The sequence below is a fragment of the Terrapene carolina genome, unplaced genomic scaffold (genome assembly GCF_002925995.2).
Source record: "Terrapene carolina triunguis isolate 2854851 unplaced genomic scaffold, T_m_triunguis-2.0 Scaffold111, whole genome shotgun sequence".
NCBI classification, from domain to species: domain Eukaryota; kingdom Metazoa; phylum Chordata; order Testudines; family Emydidae; genus Terrapene; species Terrapene triunguis.
The window spans coordinates 13,268,748-13,281,544 of record NW_020664462.1 but is presented as its reverse complement, the minus strand read 5'-3'; the positions used below and the strand labels follow the sequence as shown (position 1 = coordinate 13,281,544).

At 39.8% G+C, this 12,797-nt stretch overlaps 1 protein-coding gene across 1 annotated transcript in view; it reads left to right on the top strand.

The window, feature by feature from the left end:
* KMT2C (lysine methyltransferase 2C) overlaps positions 1-12,797 on the top strand; it is a 311,979-nt gene that overhangs the window by 159,360 nt on the left and 139,822 nt on the right. The window contains exons 7-8 of the mRNA XM_026652136.1: positions 5,450-5,612; positions 11,789-11,960. Of these exons, the coding sequence (XP_026507921.1) occupies positions 5,450-5,612; positions 11,789-11,960 (335 nt within the window). The remainder of the gene's footprint in view (positions 1-5,449; positions 5,613-11,788; positions 11,961-12,797) is intronic.

Sequence of the window (12,797 nt, the reverse complement as noted above, 5' to 3'; positions counted from 1 at the left end):
AAATAAAATCAGAAATGTAGGCAGGATTGGAGTTCTGCTGGGTCTTGAAGGCAATCACTAGAAGCTTGGTCTTCATGCAAAGAGCAGTGGGTAGCCAGTGAAGGGCTTTTGAATAGGAAAGTGGCCTGTCTTGTTGTTCCTGCTAATTTTCTTGAATGAGCTGTGAACAAAACTTGAACTTTCTAACTAGTTTATAGCACTGTGCAAGGACTTTCCTTCAGCCCAGGAGACTGTAAAACTTCTGGTTCCTAATAATTTCATGCTTGCTTTGACTGCTTGCCATTTTTAATCCCTGCAGCAGCGTTGAATGTTCTGAGAGGAGCCCCATATGCCATCACCTTTAGCTGTGTCCTGACTTGAACATGGGCCGTCTGACCTAGTGGTCAAAGCAGGAGTCGGGACTCAGGCCAGGTCAGATACCAGGAACTCAGAGTCCAAGACAGATCAGAGGGCAAATCGAAAGTCCGAGTGTCAGGATGCAGGCAGGGGTCAGGTTACCAGGAGATGAACTTGACAGCAGAACCATGGCTCGGTAACCAGAGTGAGACCAAGTTGGGATATCAGGAAGTCAAGCCCGGGTAGCGGGAGCAGGAAGCAAAAGGCATACAGTCCAGAGCACGGTGGATCCAGTTGCATGGATGACTTCCTGTTCCTTTGCTAGGTTTAAATAGGAGCTATGTACCAATCAAGACCTTCAGCATTCTGCCAATCAGCTCCCAGGACTGAGGTCCTTTGTCTGAGATCAGCTCCTATTCTGACAACTGTTAGCAGGTTCCTGGTGGCAGGTTGGAACCAGCTAGCTCCAAATAGCCCTGTGGACCAGGGTTCAAGACACACAGTTCCTGAGACTCTAATGTAATTTCATCTACCCATTGTTGGTCATCTTGAAAACTCTATACCTTCCTTTAGTCTCTTATTATCTTTGAATGTACAGTGTGGTGATGGAAAAAGACACTTGTACTGTCTTGATAATTTGATTTTTTTCCTAATGACCTGATGAAATATTTTTGCAGTAAAAAACCAAAGTAACATTGGTTCTGGGAGCTTTTATGTATCACAGCATTAAAAACACCTAATTCATTGTTTCTGAAGACTTCCCTCACAAAAGTCAATCAGTTACAATAACTACATACTTGTTCTTGGCCATAACTTGTAGTCCAATTTCAGAGAAGTGTTGGCTTCTGTTGCTGGAAAAGGAAGTTTTCTAGTCAGCAGCTATGGCAAAAACTCCCTGTGAGGATTTATTACTTCTGACTGCTTTATCTCTTCATCTTATCAATTCAATATATGTTGATATTGCTCATTTTTTATATGGTTCAGATGATATATGTCACCTTGTTTATAAAGTGTGTGTTTGCGTAGCTGCCAAATGCTTTTCATTGCTAATGTAGTTTTAGCAGATGGGTTTGAAGGGTTCAATTAAATGTAATTAGGGCTTCCATCTCCCTTCCTCACCCCCCCCCCCCCCCAGTTTCTTTATGTGATGCTGTAAATCAGCATGTTTTTGGCATTTTTCAGTACTTCTCACAGTTATTTAGATCTTGCTCTTCTCTTATCATCCTATTTTCCATTCTTTTGTGAAAAGTGATAAGGAATCCACTAACTGACATCTCAGGAATCAGCATAAAATTTGGAGAAGGATGCACTCTAAATCTACTTTTATCATTCATTATGTACCTTTTTGGATGGCTATTTTAAAGCAGAAACTTGAGGCCTTAAATGTCATTAACACTGGTATTTATTACAACTCGATAATTCAATGTTTTGAGTAACCTTTGAATGTTTTCATTCATCTCATTCATTTATTTCTCACGCGCACACACACACACATTCCTCCATCACCCCACCACCAGCCTGACATGAGAGATATCTATGGACATCGTCTAAAGGGTTAATCTGGCTGGAAAATTTTAATGTTCTAAGGGTTAATCCTACCAAACCTCTCTTGCATGCATTCTTAATCTGTACAGTTTGAATGTTGGATATGAAATTATGCCATTGGTTGTGTGGTAGTTTAACAGAAGCATGCAGCTGCAGTTTGCGAAGCTTCAGATTGTAGGCTGCATGGTTTCAGAACCTCACATTCAGTCCCATCATTTACCCGTAATACAGCATCCTAGATCATATATTCAGTGAATGTATGGTCTCTAAAAGTGACTTTGTCACAGTGTTTTCAACCTTATAATAGTTATAGTCTTACTATTCAGAGACATTAGTAACATACATAGGTAGAGATTGGAAGTCTAGTAGATATTAAAACTCATCTGTGCATGCTCACAATATCGCCTATCACCTTAATGTACTGATGTAGGTATCCACTATGCATTCTACCCTACAGGCCTCTTAACCTCTTGTATGCCATGTTTTCCCATATCTGGAGCTGTATATTTCAATGGCAAGGACATTTTTAGAGCAGAGCTGTAAAGCAATGACAATACAAATGCATCTTTGATAGCCAGCCTTGTGGCACCCAGAGCTCAGCTCTGTAAACTTTTTGCAAGGAACCCCTCTTATTCATATCAATTTTGAGTGCTGAACAAGAGGTCATGGGACCTGTCTTCAGTAAGGGTTGTAAAATCTTTCTTCTCTGTACATTATGTTGGCATTCTCTTTTTTTTTTTTTTTTTTAGCCTTGCTGCACAGAATACTTGGCAATAGCTACCCCCAATCAACTGGCTTCTTTTGTAGACCTGACAGTTTCTCTTTTATATTGCAAATGAAATAGCCATTTCCCCCCATCACTATACCTTCAGTTGGCAGTGCAGATGGTTGTTTCTCTGAGGATGTGGATTGGTCTGACTTTAAGAATGTCTGTGTAGCAATTAACTTAGACATGTATCCTTACAAACTCTTTGCCTTAAAATCAGTTGTCAGTTGCCAGGAGTTTGTAAGAGCATTATTTATGCCTTGTGTCTGACTCGTGAAATGTTGAAGAATTAAGGTAATGTACATTTTCTATGTTCTAAAGAATTAAGCAGATATAGTACTGGAGATATAGTTCCTTTGTGTCAGTTGTTGCTCTTGTACTCTAATATGCCAGTAGTCCTAAAGTGTATATTTTTATAATGAAAGATTAGCTCACCTGGTACTTTACACTTTATATGCTTTGTTATAAACCTATTTTTCATCAGTTTATTCCAAATTTTCTATAGTGCCGTATGTTACCCAAAAAATTATTATTGCCTTGGAGAAAAAGTGCAAAAGCATGTTACAGTGCTTTGGGGACTGTAATGAGATCCAAGAAGTTAAAGGACTGATGAACTGAATCAGAAAGGTGTGGGTGCGATAGATGATGGAATTTTTTCCCCCTTGAATAAAGAGATTGTGTCGCAGGGCGGCTGGCCTCTGTGGATGAAGTAAATCCATCTCCTCTGTACCAGAACAGGTGCTCCCATTTGGCCAGTTAAGAGGGTGGGTCAGCACCAGGGGACGATAGAAGATCAGGGAGAGACCTGAGAGGGCAGGGTCCCAATGAGTCAGAGCAGACTGGTTTAGTCAGGAAAAGCAGGTGAGAGCAGCCAGAAACCAAGGGACTGGAGGAGTCCCAGGAGGAAGCAGAATGTGGTTCCTGGGAGAAGACTGAAGGGAAGAGAGCAGCAAGAGGGGTTTGCTGGCTGGTGTCCCCCAGCCAGAGAGCGAGGGCTGAAGGCAGGATGAGCTTACCTGCTGATATCTCCAGGGCCAGAGAGCTGGACCCTGCTGATATCTCCAGGGCCAGAGAGCTGGACCCAGAACTGAGAGAGATCCAGGGGGAGTGAGGCCTGCTCCCATGGCAAGGATGATCCCAGCAGAGAGGCTGTGGGGGTTTCCGCTGGGAAGAATGGGAGTGCACTCCATTTGGAAGGGCTGGGGTCGTCCTGGCAGAGAGACGTGAGAGGACTATGCTGGGGAGCCAGGGCGGTGCTGGAGAGCTGGGTGTGGTGAGAGCGCCAGGACTGCATTTGATGTGTTGTCTGCACTACGGTATTGGGACTTGTGTGCATGCGGGGGCTTTCTTGGGTAACAACTTAGCCCCACAAGACTATTGGCACTGAGAAAAGCTGTTTGGACTGTTTCAGGGGACTCTGTAAGGGAAACAAAGGCAGGTGCACCTGTCATGCAGAACGAACTCCAGGTGGGGTGGCCCTATGGCATATTGTTTGTTAGTTCCGCATGTGGAATTCTCTTTTCACATATACAAATGTGATCATTAATGATAACAGTACTGATTCTGTGTAAAGTATGTCTGTTGCCTGAACTCGTGTATCACAGAATCACAGTAATTAGAGATGGGAAAGAGATACTAGGTCATCTAATCCATCACTCTGCCAGACAGGGTTACTCCATACTATGTATAATGTGTTGATCTTTTAAGTAGAACAGGGGTAGGCAACCTATGGCGCGCGTGCCAAAGGCGGCACGCAAGCTGATTTTCAGTGCCACTCACACTGCCCGGGTCCTGGCCACCGGTCCGGGGGGCTCTGCATTTTAATTTAATTTTAAATGAAGCTTTTTAAACATTTTAAAACCTTATTTACTTTACATACAACAATAGTTTAGTTATATATTATAGACTTATAGAAAGAGACCTTCTAAAAACGTTAAAATGTATTACTGGCATGCAAAACCTTAAATTAGAGTGAATAAATGAAGACTCGGCACACCACTTCTGAAAGGTTGCCAACCCCGGAAGTAGAACATGATACTTCCTGTTTACTTTCACATATTTTCATATTCTAATGTACACTGTTATTTCACAATATCAGAATTATACCATTTCTAGTAACAGCCCGTACCAACACACATAGCCTCTGCATGCGCTATTCTGGATTATTTTACAGGCCTCTTTACAAAAGGAATAGCTAAAATTAGACAATAGATGAAAAGTAAAGGAAATACATTCCACCATCAAAAAGTTTGAAGTTACCAGAGCAGGTTTATTCATGTGAAGCAAATGGTTCTTGCAGCTAATGACAGTCTGTTTATATGGACAGCAGTAAATAATGAGGATAGATTTTGATTGTATGGTGGTGTTTGCCATTTTAGGGGATTGCCACATAATGCACCTCAGAAGGTTAAGCAGGTTATAGTTAAGGGTTGGGACTTTCCACAGTTCTCAGCATTGCCCTAGCTCTGCTTCCAGTGAAGTCAGTGGGAGTTCTATTATTCACTAGCAGAGTTAAGCAACTCTGTGTACTCTTGAAAATCCAGCTCAAAAAAACTTTAGCCAGAATGACCATGAGGGAGCACCAAATTCCAAGCTGTCAGCCATCTTTGCAAAGTGAAAATCTATAGAGTAGATACGTGGTTGTAATATTGCTTCTGTGACTAAGACCTTTGGCACTGGCTGGACCTCAGTGACTGACACGAGAATGGATTTTCTGATTTGTGCAAAGAAGGGATTTCTTCTGTGAACTGTAGTTTTTGTATTCAGTTTCATCATAAAAAGAACTGCATGTCTCTTTTTCAGCGATGTGCATATTGTAAGCACCTTGGAGCCACTATCAAATGCTGTGAAGAGAAATGTACCCAGATGTACCATTACCCCTGTGCTGCTGGAGCAGGCACCTTTCAGGATTTCAGTAACCTCTCCCTCCTTTGTCCAGACCATATTGACCAGGCTCCTGAAAGATGTAAGTAAGCTACATTCAAATAAGAAAGTGAACTGTATATGGTTATTATATCACAGGTTCACACTCTGGTCATATAGGACTCCACCGTGTAAGATGCTGAGCATCCTGGCCCAATCCAGCAAAGCATTTAAGTATGTGTTTGTATTTAAGCATGTGAATAACCCCCTTGAAGCCAATAAGACTATTGGGCCACGGTGGTCAGCACCCTGCATACTAAGTATGGGCTCTATCCTGCATCGGGGACATTATAACCATTTCTTAAAGTACTTCTGTAAATTAGAAAAAATATAAAGATAGGTATATTTTAAAGAGCCATTAACCACAAATTTGTTTTAAAAAATAAAAAGGGAGGTGTCACTAAAATAAATGTTAAATGGAAATGCAGACAGAAGTAGAATTGTTGCAGCCAGCCTGGGTTTAGAGTTGCTGTTCATATACTGAACTGACCAACACCAGTGTGGATATTTCTCAATAATAATAAACTGTGCAAATCCCTGTACTCTGATATGCTACAGCCCCAAGAACTCCCTGTCCATAGCCCATTTCAGACATTGCTACTTAAGGTTCTCACCTTTACTCATTTCAGACAGGCTACTGGAGTGCATGGATCACTTGTCTGCTCCAGTCTGGCAAATCCTGAATTCCTGTTTCCCTTCCCCTGCTTCTCCTGCTTTTAAGGGAGGTTTAGCCCAACCTCCAAAGTGTAATTTGTTTACCAAATTATTCATACATTTGTAAAACATTCTTCTTCTTCCACTATGATTCAGTCATGTGTTATAGCTGGAATGAGCAGAGGGGGAAGGGAGTGTGCAGGGATTCCTCCTCTGCCCTCCAGCCCACGTGGCTGCTCAGTCAGTAGTACAAGCTTGTCAATAGTACAAGGACAGATAAAAAGTGCTGCTGCTCAGATGTGTCCAGGAGATGTTTTCAAATGGCCTTTTCTTTCCACTGAGCTGCTTTCATGTCGATAAGTGACAGCACATCCCTTGCATCCTGATCCTGCTTATTTTTCTGCTTAAGGGCAGAGTTGAATTTGAGGGAAGGAAGATTGGAGCGGGCAGAGTCCCATGTATATACACCCCCTTCCTATTCAGCTATTAAATAACAATTGAAAGAGGGAAGCAGGCAAAACATTACACAAAAGCAAGTCTAATTTAAATAAACAGATTACCCCCTGGAGAGGGGGGAGCTAAATCATCTTCAGGAGCAGTGGGCATGTGAAACAGTATCAGCTAGTAAGAGGTGTTGTGAACCTCTGTATATTTTCAGAAGTAACTACTTGACTATTATTATTCACTTGTGACTATCACCTTGAATTAGGCTAACGCACTGAAATCTTGGGGTGTGAATATGTATTTTGATGAGTTGATGAAATAATGAAAAAGCTGCTTTGCATTAGCTGGCATGGAAAATGGCTTTTTCACATACTGTCTGTTACAAGCTGACCCAATACGCTCTGAATGGTCACCAGTCTGTTGCATGTGGACCCAGTAGCTAGCTCCTACATGCTTCAAAGCCAACTGGGTATGGGTAGAGCCTAGTCACCGTTTCTAGCTTTGGGGCCATACGGCTCTTGTCTGACGCCCTTCCTTGGGACATAGGGTGCTGCCACGCTAGCCCCAAAATCAGTCTCTGTGTCCTCCCAAGCTCCCCCCACTTGCTTATACACACTTTTGCCCCAGAGCTACATCTAGGCTGTGAGCATACTGGGCTTCTAGTTTAACCCCTTCAGGGACAACATGGCAGGAAAGCAAGGTGCAGAAGGAAAGGTGCTTACCAAAGGAACTTCTTAACTGCAGTGACTTTACTCTTGAAGCACTCTAGAGTAACAGATCTTTGAAAACAACAGAAGTCCTGTGATGCACCTTCTGTGAGTCTGAGGTTTGTAGTATTCAAGCTGGGCTGAGTGCCTCTTGCTCTCTTGCTTCTGCAAGTCCTTAAATGCGCCGATGGTCTGCCCCTTGCACAGAGCGGAATGCTGCTCTTGAATGGGGCCTCCATCTTTAAGATGTTCTAAAATTGAGAATCGGACCTCAATCTTTAAAGTGTTCTTAAACTGAGAATCTACAGACCATCAGGGTTTTTATATATATATATATATATAAAAATAAAAACATAAACATACTCATATATCTCTCTCTATAGATATAGATATAGATATCTATATCTATTAATTCCAGTGAAGGGGTTGGCCAGTAGTTGAGAGACAATAAAATCTGGTGTCCCCAGACTGCAGTCTTGAAGACTCTTAATGTTTAGTTCTTTAACTAGGGGTCAAACACCTTTCCCAGGAAGGGCAGCTGTCTGGAATGCAGTACAATAGATTGGCTTTGGGCATGTCCAAACCTGTGCAGTCACCACATCCAACTTTTCCACACATAGAACAAGATAAAATTCATAATTTGTCTCAGACATACTGCACTCTGTCACACTGTCCATCCAACTTTTATGTCTCGTTTCCTTCAAAAGACTTCTACTAGCCCAGCTCAACACTGTGGCACTCTTGACCTTGTAATCTCCAACTTTCCTTCCACAGCTCCTAATCCTCTTTCATAGCTGCTTCCTCAAACTCAACGTTCTCTTTTTGATCTTACTATAAGCATCATATTTCCATTAAACTTAAGATCACTCTTGGAAAGTTTATCCCTGTTTAATACATTGCTTTGTCAAATGTTTTGCCTATCTAATTAGACTTCCTCCCTAGAATCTTCCCCCCCCCCCTAAATTTCTACCTGTTGATACCTACACTAAAATTTTCCATTATCTGAAAAAATCTTGATTTTGAAGCAAACTGTTCTGGCCAAAATAAGACCTAACCTGAAACTTTGTCAAATTTTAAAGATCTGGCTAAATTCAGCTCTCTCTCACACAGTCACATAAGCACACAGAGTCTCTCATTTTTGCACTCTTGTTCACTTTGTTCTGGTCACGAGGTCAAGCTGAAGTGATGAAATACAGAAAGAAAAAAGGTGTTCTCGTATTTTTCCCTCACATTGAAGCAGAATCTCTAGCCAATGTGAGTTTTTGAGTGCTAACCAAACCTTTTGAGGTTCACATATTGCTAATCTTGATCCTCTTAATTAGAATTTCTCTTTAGAGTCATAAGGTGTTGCCACCACGCTGATAATTTGCAGACTCTAAAACCGTTCAGTTGGTGCCTCGAAAAACAGTGATCTGGCCTCCAAGTCCACTGCATCATTTGGAAATTTCAAGTGACTGTACATATATGCCTTTCATTCTAAGTAAAATGTGGTTTTAGCAGCCATTGCTGAAGTTGTGGGAAATCCATGCACTGATTACAACCATCTCAATGCACAGCTCAGTCTTATCTCATCAGTCTTAACAATATCTAACTGTATCTGCATTTTCATCCATTTTCCCACACCCACGTTCTTTCTTGTCTCTTGTCTAGATAACTGCAATTTCTTTGCACTGTGTACAAACAGTAACCCTGCTTTTAATCAGTGTTCAAGCTTGCCTACACTACCCTAGTATCTATTCACATTATTGGTGCATTTTCTCAAAGACCAAAATTAAAAATCTACCCACTAGTTTTTGGCTACTCTCTCAGCCTCACTCCATCCATTCTCTCTGAAGTAGTCACTTCCTATATTGGTCAGCTAGAATCCTCTTTTGTCTGCCTTTCTCTTAGCTATATTGCTTACACCCTATCTGATGCAATCCCTTCACCAGCCCTGAATTACAGTCTCATTGGTTTCAAATACTACCAAAAAAAAGTGTATCTTCTCTCTTGCATTTGTTGCCCACCTTCAGCCTTCCCTTCTCTCATATCTAATTTGTTTTTCTAGTCATGTAGTATCTTCTTTATATTATATTTTTTGAAAAATTCTGCATTTTTAACTGTGAAACATTTTGTGAAGATGGTATAATAGCTGCTATACAAAAATAAATTGAGTTGGTAAATTGAATATTTATCTGTTATATTTAGATTGACTTATGGAAAGTAAAAAATAGGGTTTTTTTGTTTCCCCACATTCAATATGATCAAATTAAATGTTACCATGTGCATTGAATGAGTATTCAAATTTTGAACAGAGTCAACTATTACACATGGAAATCAGCTGTTCCATAATGTGGAGTCAAACAGACCTAATAACGAAGCAATGGAACCTGTGTACATGTTTTAATTTGTAATCTAAACAAAATGGGAAGGGGAACAGCTGCTATATGTATGTGAATAAATAGATAAAATATGTTTAGAACATTATTATTATTGCAAAGTCAAGGACTCAGGTTAGGAAATGCCTGAATTAAGGTTGCTCATGCAAGGTTCCTCTCACCCTCCATCTCTTCCCCCTCGATGGTTCCTCATACTCTGAATTCAAATCAGGTAGTTTCCTCCTCTTTGCTGCTTGTGCCCAACAGAGGAAGCACTGAGGGCACAAGAGAGACGGTCTCCCTGCGCTCAGTTTTGGCACTTAGCACCACAGTGTCCCCAGCCGCTGGGAGGGGCAATTGCTCACCCCCTGCATCCCTGGGATGGAGTATGTTAATGCACTCTGTGAGATGCTGCGTGTTTAGTTTGGTCAGCATGTCGGAGCTGTGAGGGGATGGCGCATGCTCAGTGCGGATAGAATCTTCAGAGAATTTAGCTGCCAAACTCCAATGCACCTCTGCTGAGCATATACAAATTTGGGTGAATTATTACAGGGATGGCAAAAGGTGTACATTCCTGATACCACAGCAACCACCCCCTGCTAAATTTCAAGTCTCTGCTTCAAAATATGGAGGTGCTAGTGATTTTCAATGAAAAGGTTGTATGATATTTTTTTAACATGGGTCAAAACATTTTCACCTAACCTCATTTTCAGAAGCATCTGAATCTCCTAAAGCTGAAATTTTCCATAAAAATTAAACCTGAGGTAAACATGTGGCATAGAAAATTTCAGCCCAAATGTTTTAAGTTTGGAAAAGTTATAAGCAACTGAAAAAACAGGGTCTTACAATGAAAAATGTCAGGCAAACATCATTATTTGTGCCATTTATAATTATATATCTATATATACTTAAAACATGTCTCTTTTAATGACATAGGCAAGGAAATTATTTCAAAATTATCCTTTGTAAAATTAGTAAAATAGAAACAAAAACATCATTATATAACTACAGTTTTTGTGATAACTAATATTTGGTAGGGCCAATTTACTTAAGGAATACATCAATATAGATTTATTATGTCTGTAATTACACCCACAATTGGCATATGTCTTGGTGAGATATGACTTTGTGTGTGTGTGTGTGTGTGTATGTGTGTATATATATATATATATACTATCTTTATGTATATTGTGTATAACTGTTATATAGACTTGCAACAAATGAAGTTAGTATTTCTTGTTTTCTCAGTGAAGGTGATAAAAGTTCATTGTTAGACTTTTGCAATTTTTAAAACAGTTAGGGTTTGATTCAGAAAAGCATTTGAGCTCCCAACTTCAGTGGGACTTACACATGTGCAAATGTGTAAGGGCCATTCCTGAGCATGGAAGCTCCTGAATCAGAGCCTTAGTAAGTAAGTCTGTAGCAATACATTTTATTCAGTAGTATTTTAAATTAATAATTGTAAACAACTAACAGGGGCTATATCAGGACAATTAGCCACAAAATTGTGAAGCTGTACTAACCAAATGTAAGCTACTGTCTAAGACTAAATGACTAAAAAAGCATGTAAAAGAAATGTACTTGTGGCAGCTAAAAATATTGTGCAGCTTTCATAAAATAGCAAAAGGTAGGACAAAATGTAACACTAAAACCACTGAGAATCTGATCATGCAATCTGTACTGACAGGAATAGGTCTTAAGTCTCAGGTGGAGAGGAGAGTAAATCTGTTTATTTTAGTAAGATTTCATTTTTAAATATTTGAAATGTATGTAATTTTGGTGTGAAAAGAGTAGCTGCAGATCTCAAAAATAAAACAAAAACCCAGAGCATATATTCATCAGAAAAACTAAATAAATTTGAATGGATTAAAAACTTGAAAATATTACATAGTTTTCTCTATTTTATTGAATTGTATGTCATTCTTAAAAAAGAACGTGATTAATATTTTGAAACTATTTACCTCTTAATTTCTAAATGTATGGAAAAGTTTGGCTTGAGAAAAAATCAGGGAAACTTTATTTTTTCACTGAATAATTGGAAAACTTTTAAATTATAGCAAAGGAAGAAGCAAATTGTGCAGTGTGTGACAGCCCTGGAGACCTCTTAGATCAACTTTTTTGTACTACCTGTGGGCAGCATTACCATGGGATGTGCCTGGATATACAAGTTACACCTTTAAAACGAGCAGGTTGGCAGTGTCCTGACTGCAAAGTGTGCCAGAACTGCAAGTAAGTGAGAATGGGGAATGGTTTTACATATGCTGAGATTTTAGGAACAAAATGTTACTAATAAAACTGTTTATCTTAAACTGTTTGTTCAAAAAAATAAAGATTGCATACCAAAGTACATCTGCTTAGCACATAATGCTAACTTAAATAACTGATCAAATCCCAAAGCTTCTGAATCTTCCTCAAAAAAGAGCTGAGATGGAACTCCTATATATTAGGTACCTTACCACTGGCTGGAAGTGTTCTTTGTGCAAGACTGATCCTTCTACTTCAGAATACTTTGTAGAGGGAGTGAACTGATGAGTCACTGCTAAAACAGATTTGAGGCTTACCTAAGTAACTTGAAGGTGATGACAAGTCAAGAGCAATCACTGATAAAACAGGCATTTGAAACGATTAAATAAATTTTACAAGGGTTCACTCAGGACTTGGAATATACCTGAACAGTTATTCTCATAAGACCTTTTTAATATGTGTTGTATATATTTTTTTTAAAAGTGCCCACTGAGAAAGAAAAAGAATATTGTTCAGTTTTATGGACATCATCAAGGACAATCTGAGAGTGAAGAACCACTTAATTGCTGCCTGACATGCCTGATACGTAGGGCAAAATGCACCTCCTTTAGTGCTGCACCATTTACCAAGAACACCAAGTTCAAAGAAAGTTATGTTCCCTCACCACACACAGACTACAGTAGATATCAGCAGTCAAAGATTAGTATCGGAGCACATTCTAAAAAGTACACCCACAAGAAGATTTTCATTGTGTTATGGGAAAGACTTCTTAAATAATCCTCTCCACAATGGCAAATGGAATAGGTAGTAAAATGTGATTTA